The sequence below is a fragment of the Mustela nivalis genome (genome assembly GCF_964662115.1).
Source record: "Mustela nivalis genome assembly, chromosome: 18".
Classification (NCBI taxonomy): Eukaryota; Metazoa; Chordata; class Mammalia; order Carnivora; family Mustelidae; genus Mustela; species Mustela nivalis.
Genome location: NC_139037.1, coordinates 57,420,252 through 57,438,880, shown reverse-complemented (window position 1 = coordinate 57,438,880; position 18,629 = coordinate 57,420,252). Strand labels below are relative to the sequence as shown.

General features: G+C 55.0%; 1 protein-coding gene across 3 annotated transcripts in view; it reads right to left on the bottom strand.

Annotated features, from left to right (window-relative positions):
- The window catches only part of SYMPK (symplekin scaffold protein), a 36,310-nt gene that overhangs the window by 1,552 nt on the left and 16,129 nt on the right, over positions 1–18,629 (bottom strand). For all 3 annotated transcript variants that reach the window (XM_082710624.1, XM_082710623.1, XM_082710625.1), the window contains exons 10-23: positions 18,384–18,538; positions 15,334–15,484; positions 13,786–13,990; positions 12,810–12,960; positions 11,666–11,901; positions 10,710–10,791; positions 10,401–10,514; positions 9,194–9,341; positions 7,982–8,142; positions 6,452–6,560; positions 6,105–6,205; positions 5,420–5,510; positions 4,536–4,637; positions 748–935 (exon numbers count right to left, since the gene is read on the bottom strand). In XM_082710624.1, coding sequence (XP_082566750.1) covers positions 748–935; positions 4,536–4,637; positions 5,420–5,510; positions 6,105–6,205; positions 6,452–6,560; positions 7,982–8,142; positions 9,194–9,341; positions 10,401–10,514; positions 10,710–10,791; positions 11,666–11,901; positions 12,810–12,960; positions 13,786–13,990; positions 15,334–15,484; positions 18,384–18,538 — 1,994 coding nt within the window. The remainder of the gene's footprint in view (positions 1–747; positions 936–4,535; positions 4,638–5,419; positions 5,511–6,104; positions 6,206–6,451; positions 6,561–7,981; positions 8,143–9,193; positions 9,342–10,400; positions 10,515–10,709; positions 10,792–11,665; positions 11,902–12,809; positions 12,961–13,785; positions 13,991–15,333; positions 15,485–18,383; positions 18,539–18,629) is intronic.

Genomic DNA, 18,629 nt, shown 5'->3' with positions numbered 1-18,629 from the left:
TTGCCAGCCAACAGAGTCCTCTGAGCTACCCACAGCCCTGACCTCTGGCCCTCCAGTTCTGGATCCTGTCCCCACCACCCCCCACCCCTTCACATAAGCACAGTCTCATCTCACTCTTGCAGCAGCTTTGAGGCGCGACGTCAGCCCTGCTAAACAGATGAGGCCCAGGGAGGTGCAGGGGTTCGTCCATAGTCAAGCGGGGACCATGGGGCAGAACCAGGGTTTGAACTCAGGGCTGTCCGAACCTGCATCTCACCTCTAAGCTGGATGTTGCAGAGTGGCAACCAATGGGCTCAATCTAGTCTGAGAGCTCGTGAATGGTATTTTTTTTTTTTTTTTTAAATTTCATCATGGTATTTCTAGCTTCTCTTGAGAAATGGGCCTCTATTTCAGCTCCAGTATGTATTGTGGCTGGGTGCAGAGGCGGCGGCAAGGGGGACTATGTCTCTCCTGGGATGCCCACCCTGTGAAGCCTACCACTAGCTGTTCCTGGCCCCCAGCTGCCCTCACACATCACGCTGCTGTCCTGGAGCCGACTCAGCGACCCCTGTTGGGCTGTACTGTCCTTGGCCTAGGGCAGGGCAAAGGGGCTGGCGGGTCTAGAGTGCGCTCTCCTCATCCTGCCTCCCTCTGTGGGGTGGGCAGCCAGTGGGCTGGAAAAGCCCCGGGGCCTGCCTCCAATCTGTCTTCAGTGTGTCCCGCTGCAGCCCACTGCCTGCAGGGCTGGGGCAGCCGGGGGCAGGTTACCTGCTTCATGATGAGGCGGGACAGGATGTTCATGACGAAGCCCCCCAGGCGGGGGTACATGGTCAGAGACTGGATGACGGTCCTCATGAGCAGCATGGGCAGGGGGCTCTGCTCCATCAGCTGCTGCATCACCACGGCCAGCACCTCCGATGTGTACACGTTCCGTTCCGCAAAGCACAGGTTGGTGGCTGCGAGGAGGCGGAGAGTGGGCCTGTCCTCTTTGCCCAGCTCCCCCGAAAAGGCGGGAGCCCCACCACCCTTAAGGAGAGCCTCAGCCCCATTAATCTGCCCCCATGAGTGGAGACCTAGCCCTCATTCCGGAAGCTCTGGAGGGGAGACTTCCTCACCCAGCAGGGCTCTCAGGGGATACTGTAGCCTGGGGTGTTGGTCCAAGGGAAGACATGGCCAGCTGCTGGAAGCCCCAGGCTGGGCAAAGTGGGCAGACCTTGGCCCTTTTTCTTTGGGGACAACCCATGGAAAGGCTGAGGCAGGAGAGACAGGTTGCCAATGTCTGGGGGCCCTTTCTGGCTTGCCCTTCCCACCTGTCCCAGAAAGGGAAGGCAGCTTCCATAAGACCCCCCACAGGAGACCAGAGATGCCCTCTACCAGCAGGCCAGTCAAGGGACTGCCCACTCCCAGTCCTGATCAGAGCATAAGGATCTGTGCTGGTGCTGGAGGGACACCAGGCATGGGGGTATGTGCGAAGCACAGTGCAGAGTGTAAGGGAGCAAAAGGAGGAAGCTTGGGCCGACGAGGTGCTCCCCAGCTCAACATCCAGTGCCAGGAAAGGCCCAGGAAGGGCTGGCACGACAGGGCATCCATGAAGGCAAGAGGGCCAGGACAGGACTTGGGGTCTGTTCCCTGGGGAATGGGTAGTGGTACCCCAAAAATCAGTGGGATCGGCGGTGTTCCAATCCATTGTGCTAATGGGGAGACCCCAGGAACTGCCTCTGAACCCCTTCTTCCCCAAACACCACTTGCCATGTGAGTCTGTCAACCAGGAAGTCTTTATTGAGCCAGAAGAGAGGCCCCCAATCCTTGAGAGGCTAATGGAGAACAGGGGTGGGTGCCTATAAGGAATGAGGGAGGCTCCTATAAGGAACAGGGGAAGGATGGAGGCATTACAGGAACACAGGCAGGAAGGAGATGAGAGTGGGGTAGGGCAGGTATCTAGGCCAAAGGAGCAGAGGAAAGTAGAAGGTAAGGACAGTGCAGAAGCCAGAGTGAACCTACCAGAAACCCAGAAGTTCCTCCTCGTCCCTTCCACTTAGTGGCTGGTTCCTGCCTCCTCTACCTAAAAGGGTCCATAGCCAAACCCTTTTCCTCTCCTCCCCCTCTGCCCCAGTCTCCCCTGGGCCTTCTACCCTGTCCTCTACTCTACCCTTCATAGCAGGCTAAGGAAAAGTCCTTTCAGAAGCTCAGCCTGACCCCACACCTCCCAGGGGTCCTCAAGATATCAAGTCTAATCTCCTACTGGGGCCTAGAAGACCCCGTGTGGGTGGGGCCTAGGCATGGTGTTCTTAATGCTTATGGTCTGACCTCTCCTGACCAGGCTCCTTCCCCTCAACCACAAGATCTCGTCAGCCTCACCTCTGCAGTTCTAGAACCAGACCATGCCAGCACATCTCTTGGCCTCTGCAAATATTCTTTCTCTGGGATCAGTGTCTCCCCGGCTACCTTACCCCTACTCATCTCTCTGTGGTTTTAGCTCAGGTGTCCTCTTGAGGCTCCCCCGTGCCAGCCCTGCTCACTGTGGGCTTTCATCATCTGAGGAGGGACCGTGAGCCCTGGGGGGCAGGATCAGGGCTGTCTCCATCCCTGCTGGGTCCCCAGCACTGTCCGGCACAGGACCGAGCACAGGCGCTCAGTGAGTTTTCTTTAACTGCCGCACCAGAATGCGGGGGGGGGGGGGGGGGCAGCGCAGGTCCCGTTATAGAGCAGGTCCCATTATAGAAAACCTCACCAGAGAAAGAGGGTGGCTTTTAAAGGAGAAGAGAATGCCTGTACTATCGGGCATGGGGGACCCAACGGTGCACAGAACAGGACTGGACTTGGATCCGGAGCTCAGAGTTGAATGGGGATCCTAGTGCAACCAGGACCACCACTAGTGCCTGAGTGGAGAAACGTACTCTGGGAACTGGCTAGCTCGGGTGCTAGGGACAAACAGCAGGTAGGGAGAGCAGCTGGAAGGTTGCTAGGAGCTCAGAGGCACGGAGGCTGTGCGTAGGCCTGGGCTTGCAGAAAGAAACAGGTGGGCTTCTAAAGGTCAGGCCTTGACAACATCTCCAGGGACCTGGCCACTGCCCACCTGAGTGACCTGTGGCAAGGCTCTTCCTTCCTTGGACTTATTCTGGGCCTGCGAATGGACTTAGTGGGGTGGTGTGGTCTGTGAATCCCCCCAAATTGTACACAAAACTGTGTGAGTCTGTCCCCCTCGGGAAGGTGCCCACACTTCCCTGACATCAAAGGGGCTACAGCCTGTAAAAGAGCCACTTCTGGGGGCGCCTGGCTGGCTCAGTCGGAGGAGCATGTGACTCTTGATCTTGGGGTCATGAGTTCGAGCCCCACCTTGGATGTAGAGATTACTTAAATAAACAAATAAGTGTAAAAAAATAAAATAAAATAAAAAGGCCACTTCTGGATGCTTAGCTTCGAGACCCTTTTCACGTTACTGTTCTTTCACCAGAGGCCTTAATTCCTCCTCAGTTGTAGCGTAAGTTTTAGACTTCCATAGGCTCCTCTCTCAATCTCAAAGATTCTGAGAGAACTTGCTAAGGAAGGCCAGGAAATAAGTAGTCATGGGAGGAGCCAGTTTAGGCTAGATGAGAAGCTAAGTGGTGGTGGTTGGCTGCGGGGGGACCCTCTCCCCGCTCTTAAAGTAGAGACAAGGACTCGAAGGACGGGGGTCTGAGTAGAGGGGGGCAACAGTAAGGGCTTCCACGTTGGGGGCCAGAAACCTCTCTCAGGGAGGAGCGGGGGCAGTGCCAAGGAGAGCTGACAGGGAGAAGTCCTCCTATGGGAGGTGGCAGCACTGGGACCCAGGGTGCCACAGGCGGGCAGAACTGGCAGAGCTGGGTTCCAACTCGGGTCTAGCGGGCTTCAGATTCTGTGTGGCTCCACTAAACCGCTTAGCTTGTGCACGGCCCTGAGCAAGTTCCTCAATCTCTCTGGAACATTCACTTTCTCATCTAGAAGACGAAAGTCCGCATACTCACCAGGTAACAGCTGGCATGTGTCGGCAGGCCGGCCTGAAAGGCACTCGGGGGAGCCTGGCTCAGTGTAAGTGCTCGGGAAGTGGTGCCAGCAGCTATTAGGAAACTGCTGGTTGAGGAGAGCCAGCCAGTGTGTCCCCAACCCCTGCCCTGGAGGCACCTTCTCCTGTCTCAACTGGAGCCCGGACTGGACTCAGCATCTACTCCTGGTCCGACAACGGCCCTGGTGGGCTCCATCTGCTCTGCTGGCCGTCCCTCTGCCCCCTGTTCGGCCGAGGGCTCTGCTTCCTTCATTCCTCGAGCCAGGGCTGGGGAGGGAGGGGGCCCCCACCCTTCTTGAGGACTACTCTGGGCCAGTGCATAGCAGATGCACCAGTTCCTTCGACAGAGGGGGGAAGGAAAGAGAGGAGGGAGGGAAGGCAAAGGAACGAGGGTAGGTGTCCAGAGCGGAGATGGGGTTGCAGGTGGCACAATCTCCAGTGCGGCAAACTCCAGCGGGGACATGTGAGTGACTGAGGTTCCTCCCTGGGTCCGCAGCAGCCAGGCCACTTGGGGGAAACGGGGGGAGCGCCTCACCTTTGATAATGGACTTCATGTCACACTTCACCGAGTCGATGTTGTGCAGTGCGATCAGCAGCTCTCCAGGGTTCAGTGGGGACAAGGCCGAGTTCCCTTCACCTGTAGGGAGGGAGCGGGAAGGGGAAGGAGACAGGGTGGCACCTAAGAGGTGTGTCTGGGTCCCTAGACTAGGGGAGTGTGAACGAGTATGAGGCACCCTCTGCGTTGATGGGACTGGGAGGACAGAAGGCTGGGGCAGGGGACGAAAAAGAAAGGAATGTATGCCACTCCTTCCGGGAAGCCTTCACCTTGCTCTCCTCCTTCCCTGCATGGGGTTCCTACCCTTCTAGGGCAATAGCTGATGCACTCCAGCAGCTCCTCTCCCTCCTCCCTGGGCTGTGCCCCCAGGAGGGCATGCAGAGCACAGATGGGCCAGGCCATGCACTCGATGACCGCGCTTAGAGGTGACGCTGCCCACAGGCAGCTAGGGGAGACGGCACTCTGCTGGTGTGGTTTGGGGGGTCCCAGACACTCCTGTGTGGGGGTTTTAAATCAATGTTATGGGGGCGCCTGGGTGGCTCAGTCGTTAAGCATCTTTGACTCAGGTCATGATCCTAGTGTCTTGGATTGAGCCCCGCATCGGGCTCACTGCTCAGCAGAGAGCCTGCTTCTCCCCGTCTCTCTGCCTGCTACCCTGCCTACTTGTACGCTAATAAATAAATATTTAAAAAATCAATCAATCAATCGATCATGTTATGGGTGCAACAGCCAGCCTCCATTCCCTCGCTAACACCATGAGCCCCCGGGGTGAGAGTGAGGGGTCCATCCTAGGTCAATGGGCTGTTTTTCTAGGTTCAAAGTTCTATTTTGCTTCTTTCGACCCCATCGAAGACACCACCTACCATGCTGGGTGCCCAGCAGGCGGTTGAAGACCTCTTTCACCACAATGGGGTTGAGTTTGATGAGCTTTGGCAGGGCCTGGATCACTTCTTTCTGCAGGGGGAGTGAAGGGGAAGCGGGTCAGAGGGCACCCCCATCCCAGGTGCTCGCCCTGGGATGAGGCAAGGAGAAGCTCCGGCCTTGACCTCAGACACTTCCCTCCTCTTGCTCCCTCTGGTCCCTTGGGGTTGAGCTTTCTCCTTGAGTCACTGGGCCTGGCTCAGTCCCAGCCTCGTCACTCCCCATCTGAGCCTTCCTTGTGCCACATGCCCCTTGATAGCCCCTGCAGGGAGAGGGTGTCATCGTCATCCCCTTTTTCCACAGAAGACTGAGGCTCACCAGGGCCCCACAGCCTGTTAGCAATAAGACCTGGGTGAGTGGAACACAGTTAGGCCTTTGGACCGGCGTGTGTGTGTGCGCACATGCGCGTGCACATGCATCACTATGATCCTCATTTGACAGAGAAGACCAAGGAGCAGAGAAGGGGGTGGCTTGCCTGAGGTCTCAGAGGAGAAAGCAGAGCTGAGACTGCCCCAAAGCTCCTCCAGGGCTTGCAAGTGTCTGACGTGGGTACCTGGGTGCCTACCTCCTCCCCACCCCTGCCCTGCCCGCCTTCGTCGGGGGTTATCCCGACATTCAGCTCCATACCTTCTCTAGTCCGTTGAGCACAGGGATGAGGAAGCGGACATCTGGCAACCGCTTGTGGTAGAGATCCCGAACCCGCTTCACCAGCTCTGGGGAGGGCGGGACTGTAGGCAGAAGAGTAAGCAGGGGGCACAGGTGGGGTGAGGGGGAGCCCCGAGAGGAAGGAGAAATGGCAGTGGCTGTGGGCAAGGGGAGGGGAGGGCCAACTCCGCTTCAGAGCAGGAATCGCTGGCCCCTGGTTTCTCAAATGCATTTAGCAATACAGCCAACAGCTCTGAGGGCCAGGTCTTGGGAAGGGCCCATGAGGAAGGTCTGGGACATGGAGGAAAAGTGGGGGGTACTGGGGGCACCTTTGTCCGTGAGGCTGTGCAGACATCGTGTGACCAGTGTCTCTGCCCCCTTGGGACAGTTTTCTACCAGCAGGAGCAGCTCTGGTGAGTTCATGCCCATTCCTCGGATCTAGAGGGAGAGAAGGGATGGCAGGCTGGAGAAGGGGCTGGGCAACATGTACAGGGCGAGGGGGCCCAAGAGGAGAACTCAGGGAGGCCCAGGCACCAGAGGCAGTGTGGCTGGCGGGGATGATAGGACTCTGGGGCACAAACTGGACAAAGAGATCTTAAAAGTTCTTGTTACCAGAGAAACAAACAATGTGAGGTGACGGATGTTAGCTAATGTTCCGTGATCATCCTCCTGCAATACCCCGACCTCCCCGCAGACACTGGGTTTGACATCTCATGGGAACACAGGTTGTGTGCCAGTTACACCTCAGTGACCCTGGGGGACAACAGAACTGGTGACAGAGTTCAGGGAACTGGGAGAAATGTGGGGAAGGTGGGAAGGGGCAGGGCAGCAGTATGGGGCCTTCCCTTACCCCCCCTTACAGGGTACAGACTTGCTGTAGCTCCCAAGTCTTCACCAGTGCTGGTTACCTACTGAGCAGGCGGGCTATCTACTGAGCAGCCGGGCCCTTCCCGTCACCTCTGACCTAACCTGACCTCTGATGCCCAGCCTGCTCTCCAATTCCTCAGTAAAGACTTTTCAGGCTTCTAAAGATGTAAGTGGCAACCAGTGCCCCGCATGGCGGCCTGCTCAGATCAGGACTCGGCCCTGGTCTTCTCAGTGGGCAACAATGCAGGGAGCACCAGGCTGGGTATGAGGGCTCAGGCCTTCCTCTGCCATAAATGTTTATAATGGTCCATGGAGCTGGCAGTCTTTGCCCTCCGGGAGCTCACTGTCTGGTGGACTCACTCTGAAAACTAGGGGAGGACACTGCTGAATCTGGGGGGCAGGTATTTGGTTTGAGCCCAACAGACTCCTTTTATGCTGGAGATTTTCTGTAATAAAGCAGGGGCATAAGATATAAAAAAGTGGCTTCTGATCTAGCTGCAGATTGGAAGGGCAGATAGTCTGAATTTCAGGGGCCTGCTGCTTCTCATGTAGGTGACCTTGTGGCTTCAGAGAGAGGAGCAGGCGAGACTTGTGTAATGACAACTAAAGATGGCCAGCGGCCAGCCAAGGGAAGGCCAGCTCCTAGCCGGTGACAGTGATACAGACATTTACGTGCATGAGCTTCTGGAGTCCCTGCAGCAAGCTGGGGGGACGGAATCATCCTCCCTGTTTTTACTGAAGGGAGGTCAGAGAGGCAGGATGTGGACCCGGGTCTGCCCTGCTCCAGCCTCATAACTGCAGGGCGACCCTGCTGTCCTTTCACTGGCAGACGGGGCAGGTGGACCACCCACAAGCTCCAGAGCGGCAGGACCCAGGGCGCCCACCATCGGTGCTGAGCCCTCGCCGAGGTGGAGATACCAAGGGAAGGGCTGGACTTGGGACCTCAACCCTGCCCATGGGTGGGCAGAGCCTGGTGGGCTCAGGGGCCTCACCGGCTGCTCGATGACCCTCAGCACTGTCCGCTTGATGTCGGCGATGGCCTCCGTGTACACGGCCGCCAGTTCGTGGATGAGCTTGTGGTTCTGAGGCAGGAGAGCCAGGTAGAGGTACAGACACTGCTTTACGGTCTCCTCGGTCCAAGGCGCCGCCACCTCTGATAGGGCAGGGGGCGGGGATCAGGGATCACTCTCTTCCCCGCGTCTCCCACCCTCATTGTCTGTCCCTTCTTTTGGGGCCAGGCACAGAAGGGAACTGTTCTAGGGCAGGAAGCCAAGCATCAGGGCAATGGTGAAGGACCAGGACTACTCCCCTTTTGGAAGCCTCTGCACTGAAGTCCCACCTCGTCTCTGCCCTCAATCCACAGGGCAGCCAGAGGGATCTTTCCAAAGGGAAGTTCTAAGCTTGCCCTTCTCTGGTTCTGCGTTCCCACGACTACCCTGTGCCCGGGATAAATCCCCAGCGCCCACCTTGGCTCTACTTGCCAGATGCTCTATGTTCCCTGCTCCCCGGGGCTCCATGCTCCAGCCACAGCCTCCTCCTGACAATCCACCCCCCAGAACCCACACAGGTCCCCTTGCACACATCACTCTACTGCCTGAACGCTGCTGCCCAACTCCCTTCTCTGTATCTCCTCATCCTCTGGGTCTCACACAAGCAGTGTCTCTCCTGGGAGGTCTTCTGGGCAGCTAGGCTGTGCCAGGGCTCCTGAAGATCCCGTGCTTTCTGTCATAGCCTGCATCTTCCAAGTTTTTGTAAGCTCCATGCCCAACATGGGGCTTAAACTCATGACCCCCAGATCAAGAACTGCATGTCCCACTGAGCCAACCAGAGGCCCCAGAACCTTTCAGTTTAATGGTCTGCTCCTCTGGGGCCTGTAATTCGGAGGGACCCAGGGCTTTGTCAAAGGAATGGGTCTACGCCTGGCCCTTCCTGGAGCCCCGTCACTGGCTAGCTCTCCTTGTTCTCTGGCTCTCAGCCCTCCGCCCCCTGCTCCAGGATGCTCTTCCTCACCCTGGGGCTGGGGTGAGACTCCCCTCTGGACTCTTGCAGCCCCCAGGCCTGCTCGCTCTGGTCATTACTGCCTGGCTGTCTTCCCTAAGAGGCTGGGCAGAGCCCAGCTTCAAATCAGCTCCATTCCCAGGGCCTGGCCGGGAGCCTGGGATCCAGAGGATGCTCAATATTCATCTGATGAAGCTGCGCCAGACCTGTATCCTTGTCGGCTCCGAATAACACGGACGGCGGGTTGGGGTGGACCAGGAGCTGCAGGTAGTTGAGGGCAAATTTCTCCACATACTCTCGCAGCTGTTCCTTCTCATACATGCGCTTGATGAACAGCAGGGCCTGGGAGCGCACCTGAAAAAAGAGGGTGGGCAAGATAGTGGAACGGGGAAACCACTGTTCGGAGCTTGGCAGGACCAATGGGAAAACAAGCCCAAGACTGAGACAGGCCTGGTCTACCTGAGTCACGTGTGCACTCGGGGGAGAGGTTTCCTGGTCCAAGTCAGAGGCTGCACCACCTCTTCATTGACCTGCTCATGCCTATACCTTACCGTCTCCTGCCTTACTTGCTACGTTCCAACCAGAAAGAGTTTTCTTTAGTTCCTCCAAAGTGACAGCATTCTCCTCAGCTTTGAGACTTGGCACGAAAGGTTCCCACTGCCCAGAATGCCTGTCACTGGCTCTACCCCATTTTACTCAGACATCACCGGCTGGGAGCCCTGAAAACAGGGACCGTTCCTGGGCACTGCTATGTCCCCAGCAGCACCAAAGGGACAAGCCAGAGTCTGCAGTGAGGGTCTGCTGAAAAAATGGACACAAGACACCAAGAGAGGAGGCAGCAAAACACTTGGCAGGGCTGGGTCTAGGGCCCTCTCAATCACACGTAAGCACACCTAGTTCCCACTGTTCAGTCACACCCTCTACTCCTACTTCAGGTCTTGGCTCACCTGTCCCCTCCTTCAGAAGGCTTCCTTAAAGCTAATCCTTCCCATTCCCCCATTAGGTAGGTCAGGCCCCTCCCCAGGGCTCCCACAGCTGCGTGCTGTTCTACTCCACGGGCTGGCTGTGTCCTCACTGCTCACTGATAGGCCACATGGCTGCTCTCCTGTCAGCTCCCCCTCCAGGTTCTGGCACAGCAGCAGGCCGCACAGGGGCTCCCCAACATGCGTGGAGAAGGAGGGAGAATGCGGCTGCCCTTCCTGGGGGTTGAGTGTATATATATGCATGTGTATAGTCTAGACAGCTTTGTGCCACCAGAAATGGTAACATACCCACCACCACCACCATCACACTACTGTGGGGAGTGCGTCAGACCCAGAGAGGATGTTCGGGGGCATGTGGAAGAGTCTGGGCTAGGTGCTCGGGGCAGATGGAGGGCAGAGTGCAGCCCAGCGCAGGGTGGCAGGGGATCACCTTGTCCTTCTCGTGGGAGCTGAGGTCTAGCAGAACATGCAGGTACTGGAACTGGCGGGACGGCCGTTTGAAGATCAGGTCTCGAAGAGTGGACATGCCCAGGTATGTACGACTCTGTGGCAGAAAGAAGGGACACTAGCACTCAGTGCATCTGCAGGGTGCCCCTGGGAGGTCTCCTTTGCCTCCCTCAGATTGGACAAGAGGACAGGTCCCTCCCAGAGTCCCTTGCCACAAGGCCCAGCCTGTGGGCTCCTCAGGCCCCCAGCACAGGCCCTGGGGGTGCTGAGGGGACAGTCAGGCTGTTCTCACCTCGTCCTCGCAGTACTTGCGAATCACCTCCAGAGCGCTCTCCGTGATCAGTGGCGCCTCCAGCACAACTTTAGTGAAGATCCTGCCAGGGAGGAAGAGTGAGGAAATGCTGCCGGGAGAGGCTTCCAGTCCTGCTGGAGCTTGGGGCTGGCAGGGCTGCCCCTCACAGACCATTTGCTCAACTGGTGACAGAACTTTAGAGGTAAACAGAGCCAGTTCAAACGCAGCCGGCCGGCTGACCGAGGTGGAGACTTTACCTCTCCGAAGCTCAGCTCTCCCCTTTGTCAAATGGGGATTCCTAACTTTACTCATTTACTACAGTAATGGAAGAGAATGACAGGGAGTGGGGAAGGGTACTGTTCTTCAAATGTGGTGGCCTAAAATGGCCTGCCAAGCCCTGAACTTGGCACGTTCAAGGGTCAGAAGACAGAAGGCCAGCGTGGCTAAAGTCTGGGGGCAGTGAGGAGCAGAGGGGCAGAATAAGAAGGCAAAGAGGTTGGTAGGAATTGGGTTACACTTGTCTCAGGGCACAAAAAAAGGCTGCATTTTATCGCAAGAGCGATGGCGAATCATGGAAGGTTTTTAGTGGATAACAAGAAGACTATTAACTTTCTAAAATGTCACCCAGACTGCTGTGTGGAGAATGGATCAGCAGGAGGTTGAGAACAAGGAGGAAGTTACAGGAGCAATTCAGGTGAGAGATGGGGCAGAGAGAAGTTAACCTCTGAGACAAGCCTATAAGGTAGACCGTTATCTATGAGAGCGGAGGTGCAGAGGCACACAGCAGAGCAGGCCCCAGAGCCCATCTGGAATCTGCCTTACAAGTGTCTCCAGAGAGCAGGGAGAGCAGGGAGTCTCGGAGGACGGGCATGAGGCCTTGGGTGGTGAGGAAAAAGGTGACTGGAAACCACAACAGAAAGGCAGGACACAGGAGGGTGCAAGGCAGTCCCCCTCACCCATCCTTTTGGTCTGGCTTCTCCTGCAGGCCGGAGAGCAGGCGGATGAGGCAGTCCTCATACTTGTCCAGGGCGCCCGAGGCACCGGCTGCCAGGTAGGCGTTGTACTCCTGATAGAGCCAGGCGAAGGCCAAGTCCAGGCGGGCCCGCACATCCTCCAGAATGAAGGACAGGACCTCAGCCTTCAGGCCCGAATCAAACTGTGTCACGAGACTGGCCAGGATCTTTATGCGCACCTGACAGGGGAGTGGAGGTACGTGTGGGTGTGGGAGGCAATCCCAGGCACCTTGTGATCGTGCCTTGCACATCTCAGGGACCCCCCCCCTCCCACTGCAGACCCAGTGTTAAGCAAGGAAGGCAGGCTGAGAACCTTATAACCATAGGTCTCGTTTGTGTTGGGGATCAATCGTCAGAGAACAAAAGTGAGTCTGTGAAAGTAGTACCCACATACTTAAGTACACAAAGAAAGATCCTGAAGACTTCCCCTACTTTGTTCACTGGTCCCCTTGGAGGAAGGGATGGGACATGGGTGGGGGCCGAGGAAGACTTATGGTACCTCTATGGCCTGGAAATATCTTTTTAACAGAGAGTACTTTTCTGTACTCCTTGGTTAATTGAAATTACACTTTAAAAAAAGTGGGGGACTCTCTCTCTCTCTCTCTGCTTGCCTCTGCCTACTTGTGATTTCTCTCTCTCTGTCAAATAAATAAAATCTTTAAAAGCTAAATAAATAAATAAATAAATAAATAAAAGTGGGGTTTTCGAAAAGCCACTTGGCTGAGGTTACGATGCCAGCGTGTGGCAGAATTAGGATTTAGACCTGGTCCATCTAAATGTCAGCAGTAACAAGAAGAGCACTATTAACTGCCAGCGAGAAAGAACCCAGCAACAGCCTTCGCTTGCAGGGCCCTCCCAGGCGGCCAGCTCTGTGCTGAGCAAGAGCCATGTGTGTCCATACATTTCTTCCTCCTCATCTCTGTGCAGAGCTGCTGTCGCCGCCTCCGTTGGCAGGAAGACAGAAGAGAGGCAGGGAGGGCTGGTGGGCAGCCCGGCTGGGACCTGGAGCCAGGGAGGCCGGGGCTGTCTCATCCCTGGGCTGTGAGCATGGTGGGCCGGGAAGCATGGGCAGGGGAGACGGGCATACCTGGGCCGCCCCGCTGCAGGCCACAGCCTTCTCCGCCCGTAAGATCCGCTTCACAGCGCCCAGCTTCATAGCCTCCACCTGGGCATCTGTCAGGGGCTTCAGCACATCGCTCAGGCGGAAGATTTTCTTGCGGCCACCAGCGCCAGCCAGCCTATGTGGGAGAGTAGGGACAGGGTCATGGTGACTCAGAACATCCTTTCTGGAGCCCAGGCCCACCCCAGGCCATACAGAGACCCCCATCCCTACCCCCTACCATACTGCCTTTCTAACCCTCCTATGACTCAGGCATGGCAGGGCACAGGGCAACAAGACAGAACACGGTGCCATTCTGTTTCTGTAAAGCGTGTCTCAGGGAATGCTTCTCTGCGGCGGGTAGCGTGAGTGCAGAGCTGAATGAAGCAAGAGGAGGAGCTGCACGCAGATCTGGAGGATGAGTTTTCCCGGTGGAAAGAACAGGAAGTGCAAAAGCCTTCCAGTGGGGACCTGCCTGGCTGCTCATGGAGAACCAAGGGGCCAGTGAGACTGGAGGAGGGAGCGAGGGGGATGGAGAGCCTGGAGGGTGAATCAGGCACTGCTTGGACAGCAGGTCTTGGGAGGGTGTGGGAAGAGACTGGCTGGATTTTTTTTTTGTCTGTAGGGAGGTAATAATGAAGAGGAGGATAACGACCAGTAGCACTTACAACATGTTAGGAATCGTGCTAAATACTTTGTATCAAATTCACTTCCCACCCCAGGAGTTATCTAATTTAATGATCTATCACTATGAACTCATCTCCCTTGATCCTCAGAGATAGATTGTCATTCCAGCTTTAGATAGAAGAAAGAAAGGGGGCATTTTATGTAAAAGAAAACAACCATTAAGGCTTAGCGGTTATGGTGGCATTGACTCTGTAATCAGACCCTCGTCCAGCCCCACCTGTCTTTGTCGGTATGCCTAACACGCGTGCACACCCCCGTGCACGCACAGGGGACTCACCGGGGCTGTGTGACAGGGATGATGGGCTCCGGCCTCCTCTTGGCCTGGGGCGCCTCCTCCTCTAGAGCAGACATGGCGCCCAAGGAGCCCACCACCGAGATGGCCTGGCCCTGGGCCGACAGACGCCGCTTGATCAGGACGCTCTCTGGCTTCACCGCCTTCTCCTCCTTGGGCTCCTCCTTGCACTGTTTGGTCTGCTCCACACCTGAGGGGGAGGGAGCAAATGGGCTCCAGGAACGCCACACACCTCTGCTCCCCTCCAGGGACCTTCTGTGTGCAAGCCTTGTACACACAAAGCCCATCTCGATCTGCAAAACGTCGTTCTGAAACAGGCACACTTTTTATCCCCACTTTGCATACAACCAAGGCTCAAACTAGATGTGCCGTTTACTGTGGGTAGGGGTAGCAAATGGCACAGCCACGCTGGAACGCTGATGAGCAGCTTCAAAGAGCACTGAATACACCCTAACCTATGACCCAATAATCCCCTCGTTAGTGTATACTCAAGATAAATGAGGGCATGTGTGCACCAAAACGTCTGTATGTAAACCAAACAAAAACAAAAAGACCAACAAACCCCAACCCCAAACAAACCCCCCAAAACCCTTGTATAGCTTCACTCACAATGGTCAAAGACTGGACACAAGCCACAGATCCATCAACAGGGGTGTGGACAAACAGACAATAGCGTGTTTGTGTAAGGAAATACTACTGAGCAACAGTGGTTCACGTAACACAGAGAATTCTCAAAAACTTATGCTGAGGGGTGCCTAAGGTGCTCAGCTGGTTAAGCATCTGCCTTCCACTCAGGTCGAGATCCCAGAGTCCTGGGATCAAGCCCCAAATTGGGTTCCCTGCTCAGCGGGGAGCCTGCGTCTCTGCCTCTCCCCCTGCTCATGCACTCATGTGCTCCCCCCGAACTGCTGGTAAAATTTAAAAAAAAAAAAAAAATCTTAAACAAACAAACAAAAAACACTTATGCTGAGCCAAAGAAGCCAGACTCTCTTGGATCCCATTTATATGAAGTTCAGGACCAGAAAAACTAATCTATAGAGACAGAAATCAGAAAAGTGATTCTCTCAGGGGATGGGCTGCCATCAGTGCTGACTGGATAGGGGCAAGAAGGAATGTTCTGGAGGAAATAGTCTATTATCTCCATCTGGGTGGTGGCTATATGAGTGTGTCCAATTTGTGAAAACTCACGAAGATGTACAGTTAAGAGTTGTGTTTCTCTGTACATAGTTTATATCTCCCTAGTACTTTTAACGTAGGAAAACCCAAGTCAGAGAGGTTCAGTAACTTGACCAAGGTCACACTGCTACTGAGTGGCTGAGGCAGTCTGATTCAACTGAGACCTCAAATCCAGGTCCACCGCATTCAAAGTCCAGGGCCTGAAATTACAAAGCACTCGGTGTATCTACGGGACCTATAACCTACCATCTCACGTGAGTTTCATTTGTACCATGGTAGGAGGCACTGTTCCAGGAAGGGGAACCCAGCAGCCACAGTGCCAACCCTTGGCCTGGGTTAGCGCCGCAGGACACTCACCTGGCCCTAGTCCTGCAGCCGTCATCTGTGTGGCCATGAGCCGAGCCAGGTGCTTGATCTGGGCTTCAGTGCCTGCTGACTCCACTGGGGTATAGATGGCTTGGAAAGAGGCGGGCATGGCCTCAGGCAGATACACCATGCTGATGAGGACCTGCAAGATGGCCAGGAGAGGAATCAGCCCTTCCTTACTCACAAACTCAACAAGCCTCTGTTCCACGCCCAAGGCCAAGGCTGGGGACAGGGCAGTGACTCAGAGAGCCCTGGGCCTGCTGCCATGGGGCTCAGACGCCTGGGGAAGTCAGAGAGAACGAACAGTGGTGCAGTGCGGTGCACGAGACCGGGAAATAAACGGGGCAGGAGACAGGTCAGGAGGGCGCTGCTCTGGCTCCCTAGGAAGTAGCAGCCAGGCTGAGAACTGAGAGGATGGCCAGTGTCAGGCTGACGCAGGGGGAGCGGGGTATGGATTCCAGGCAGAGGAGCAGCACGGAGGAAGACTGAGCAGCAGAAGAACCATGCCCAGAAAGCCTAAGTTCAGTGAAGGATGTCCTATGAACCAGAAACAGGCTAAAAAAAATAAATAAATAAAAATAAAAATCGGTATTTTAATAAGAACTCATCCAGTTTTGTCAGGAATTGGTAACAAAAAGTCATCTCCAACTCCCTACATACTTAGATGTTTAAATATATATATGAAATAAGGAAATAAGTAGAACAGAGAGAGAATGAAATCACTACAGATCAAAATGTGTGGGATGCTACTAAAATGGTTCTTACGCAGAAAATCAGATTCTTAAATGCTTACATTGGAAAAGACTGCTGAAAACTACTAAGTGAAACATTTAACATAAAATGCTAGGGTGGGGGGCGCCTGGGTGGCTCAGTCGGTTGGGCCGCTGCCTTCAGCTCAGGTCGTGATCTCAGGGTCCTGGGATTGAGTCCCGCATCGGGCTCTCTGCTCAGCAGGGAGCCTGCTTCCCTCTCTCTCTCTCTCTCTGCCTGCCTCTCCATCTACTTGTGATTTCTCTCTGTCAAATGAATAAATAAAATCTTTAAAAAAAAAAAAAAGAAATGCTAGGGTGGGGGCACCTGGGTGGCTCAGTGGGTTAAGCCGCTGCCTTCGGCTCAGGTCATGATCTCAGGGTCCTGGGATCGAGTCCCGCATCGGGCTCTCTGCTCAGCAGGGAGCCTGCTTCCTCCTCTCTCTCTCTGCCTGCCTCTCTGCCTACTTGTGATCTCTCTCTGTCAAATAAATAAATAAAATCTTTAAAAATAAAAAAATAAAATGCTAGGGTAAAATATTCAAAGAAAGCAGCAGGGAAGAATAAAGACAACAGGGGCGCCTGGGTGGCTCAATGGGTTAAAGCCTCTGCCTTCGGCTCAGCTCATGATCTCAGGGTCCTGGGATCAAGCCCCATGTCGGGCTCTCTGCTCGGTGGGGACCCTGCTTCCTCCTCTCTCTCTATCTGTCTACTTGAGATCTCTGCCTATCAAATAAATAAATAAGATCTTTAAAAAAAAAAAATAAAGACAACAGAAATAAAACGGAAAAGGTGGGGCGCCTGGGTGGCTCAGTCGGTAGAGCCTTCAGCTTGGGTCATGATCCCAGGGTCCTGGGATTGAGTCTCACATCGGGCTGCCTGTTCAGCAGGGAACCTGCTTCTCCCTCTCCCTCTGTCTCTCCCCATGCTTGTGCTCTCTCTCTCTGTCAAACAGATAAATAAAATCTTAAGAAAACAACAACAGAAAAGGTTATAAAAGAGTACCAATGAAACTTCGGAGCCAGTCCTTTGGAATGACCATAACCAAACAAATGGATGGTGAGACTGAACAACAAAAAAAGGAGTGAAGGACCCAATGCTTGAGACAAAAAAGCTGCACATTACTATGCAGACAGCAGGTATTATAAAGATAAAAAAGAATCCTGTGAAAAACTTTAGGCCAATAATTTGAAGATGTGAAGAGGACAGACCAGGTACAGTGAGTTAACGGAAGCCCCAGACAGAGCCTCAGCAAGCTGCATTCATTCAGACTGGTTCTGGAAGGAAACAAAGAGCCATGGCAGGGCTGGAGCAGGAAAGCTTCACAAGCTATACTTCTGGCCATAGCAAGGGGAATGGAAGCCAAAGCCAGGGCGCAGACAGGCAGAGGAAGGGCCGGGCGGGGGCTAGGGGAGACGGAGAAGGCCTGGCAGGGAGGCAAAGAGCTTAACTCCAGGTCTGTGGGTCGCGAACCAGGAGGCAGGCGTGCCAAGAACACAGGACACTGACAGCCTGCAGAGGAGCACGGGGAGAAATTCCACAGGTTTATTCTGACATAATGAATGAGTCTGCGGTGCCTGCGGAACTTCCAAGGGGAGAACAATGCAAGAGGCAGACACGTTTCCAAGCCTGGAGCTCACCAAAGAGATCTGAGTGGGACAGAAAACTCCCTCTCGCTACCCTTGTGACAAAAACCCAACTTCCTTCTCCCAAGAACTAAGCCCCGTGGAGCCTCTAGGCAGAGAGAAGACCGATGGTGAGCAGGGGAAGAGGCACTGTCATAAGCACCCAATGGAAAGGCCTGGGCACTGCTACAGCCTGAGGACCGATGGGAGATACCCCCCGCCACCCACACCATCAGCTGGAGCCAGTGGTTCTTTCAGTAGAGCAGGATTATCTTTGAGAATCTAAGGAAAAAGGGGGCCATCTCACCCCACCCATGCTAATCCCACATCACTTAGCAAGTAAGTTGTGCGGTCTGCTCTCCAGTTACCCTTCCCTCCCTTCAAAGGAGAGGAGAGGGGTGGGGTTTGGACAGGGACTCAGACTATCCAAAGAGGGATGGTTCAGGGGTTGGTGACAAGGGATCTCCTAAAGGAGTAAAGATCAGAGAAAAGGTCCATCCAAGATAGAGAGGGCCCACTGGACCACACCATCCCAACACCGAGACCGGAGTGGTGTGCTGGAACTAATACCATCTGGAAGAGGTGGGCAGTGTGGAGTGAAGGGTAGGAAAAGGACGGGAAACCCTTCCTTCTTGCCCTGTGGGAAATGGCCCGCATTCATCCTCACCAGATTGGCCACATTGTCAGGTGTCAGCAAGGGCTGCAGGAACTCAGCTGTGATGTCTGTGTCTGACTGGCCTGAGATTTGGGCTGAGGCCTTAGAGGTTCCTGACGGGCCTGGCTCCAAGTCCTTGTCCTCATCATCTTCCCCCAGGTTGGGCTCTGAGAGAGGAAAGGAGACAAGATGCTGGTGTCAGAGTGAACAACAGGCCCTCCCCCTCCCAGGGAGCCCAGCAGGGTCCCTGCATCCAGG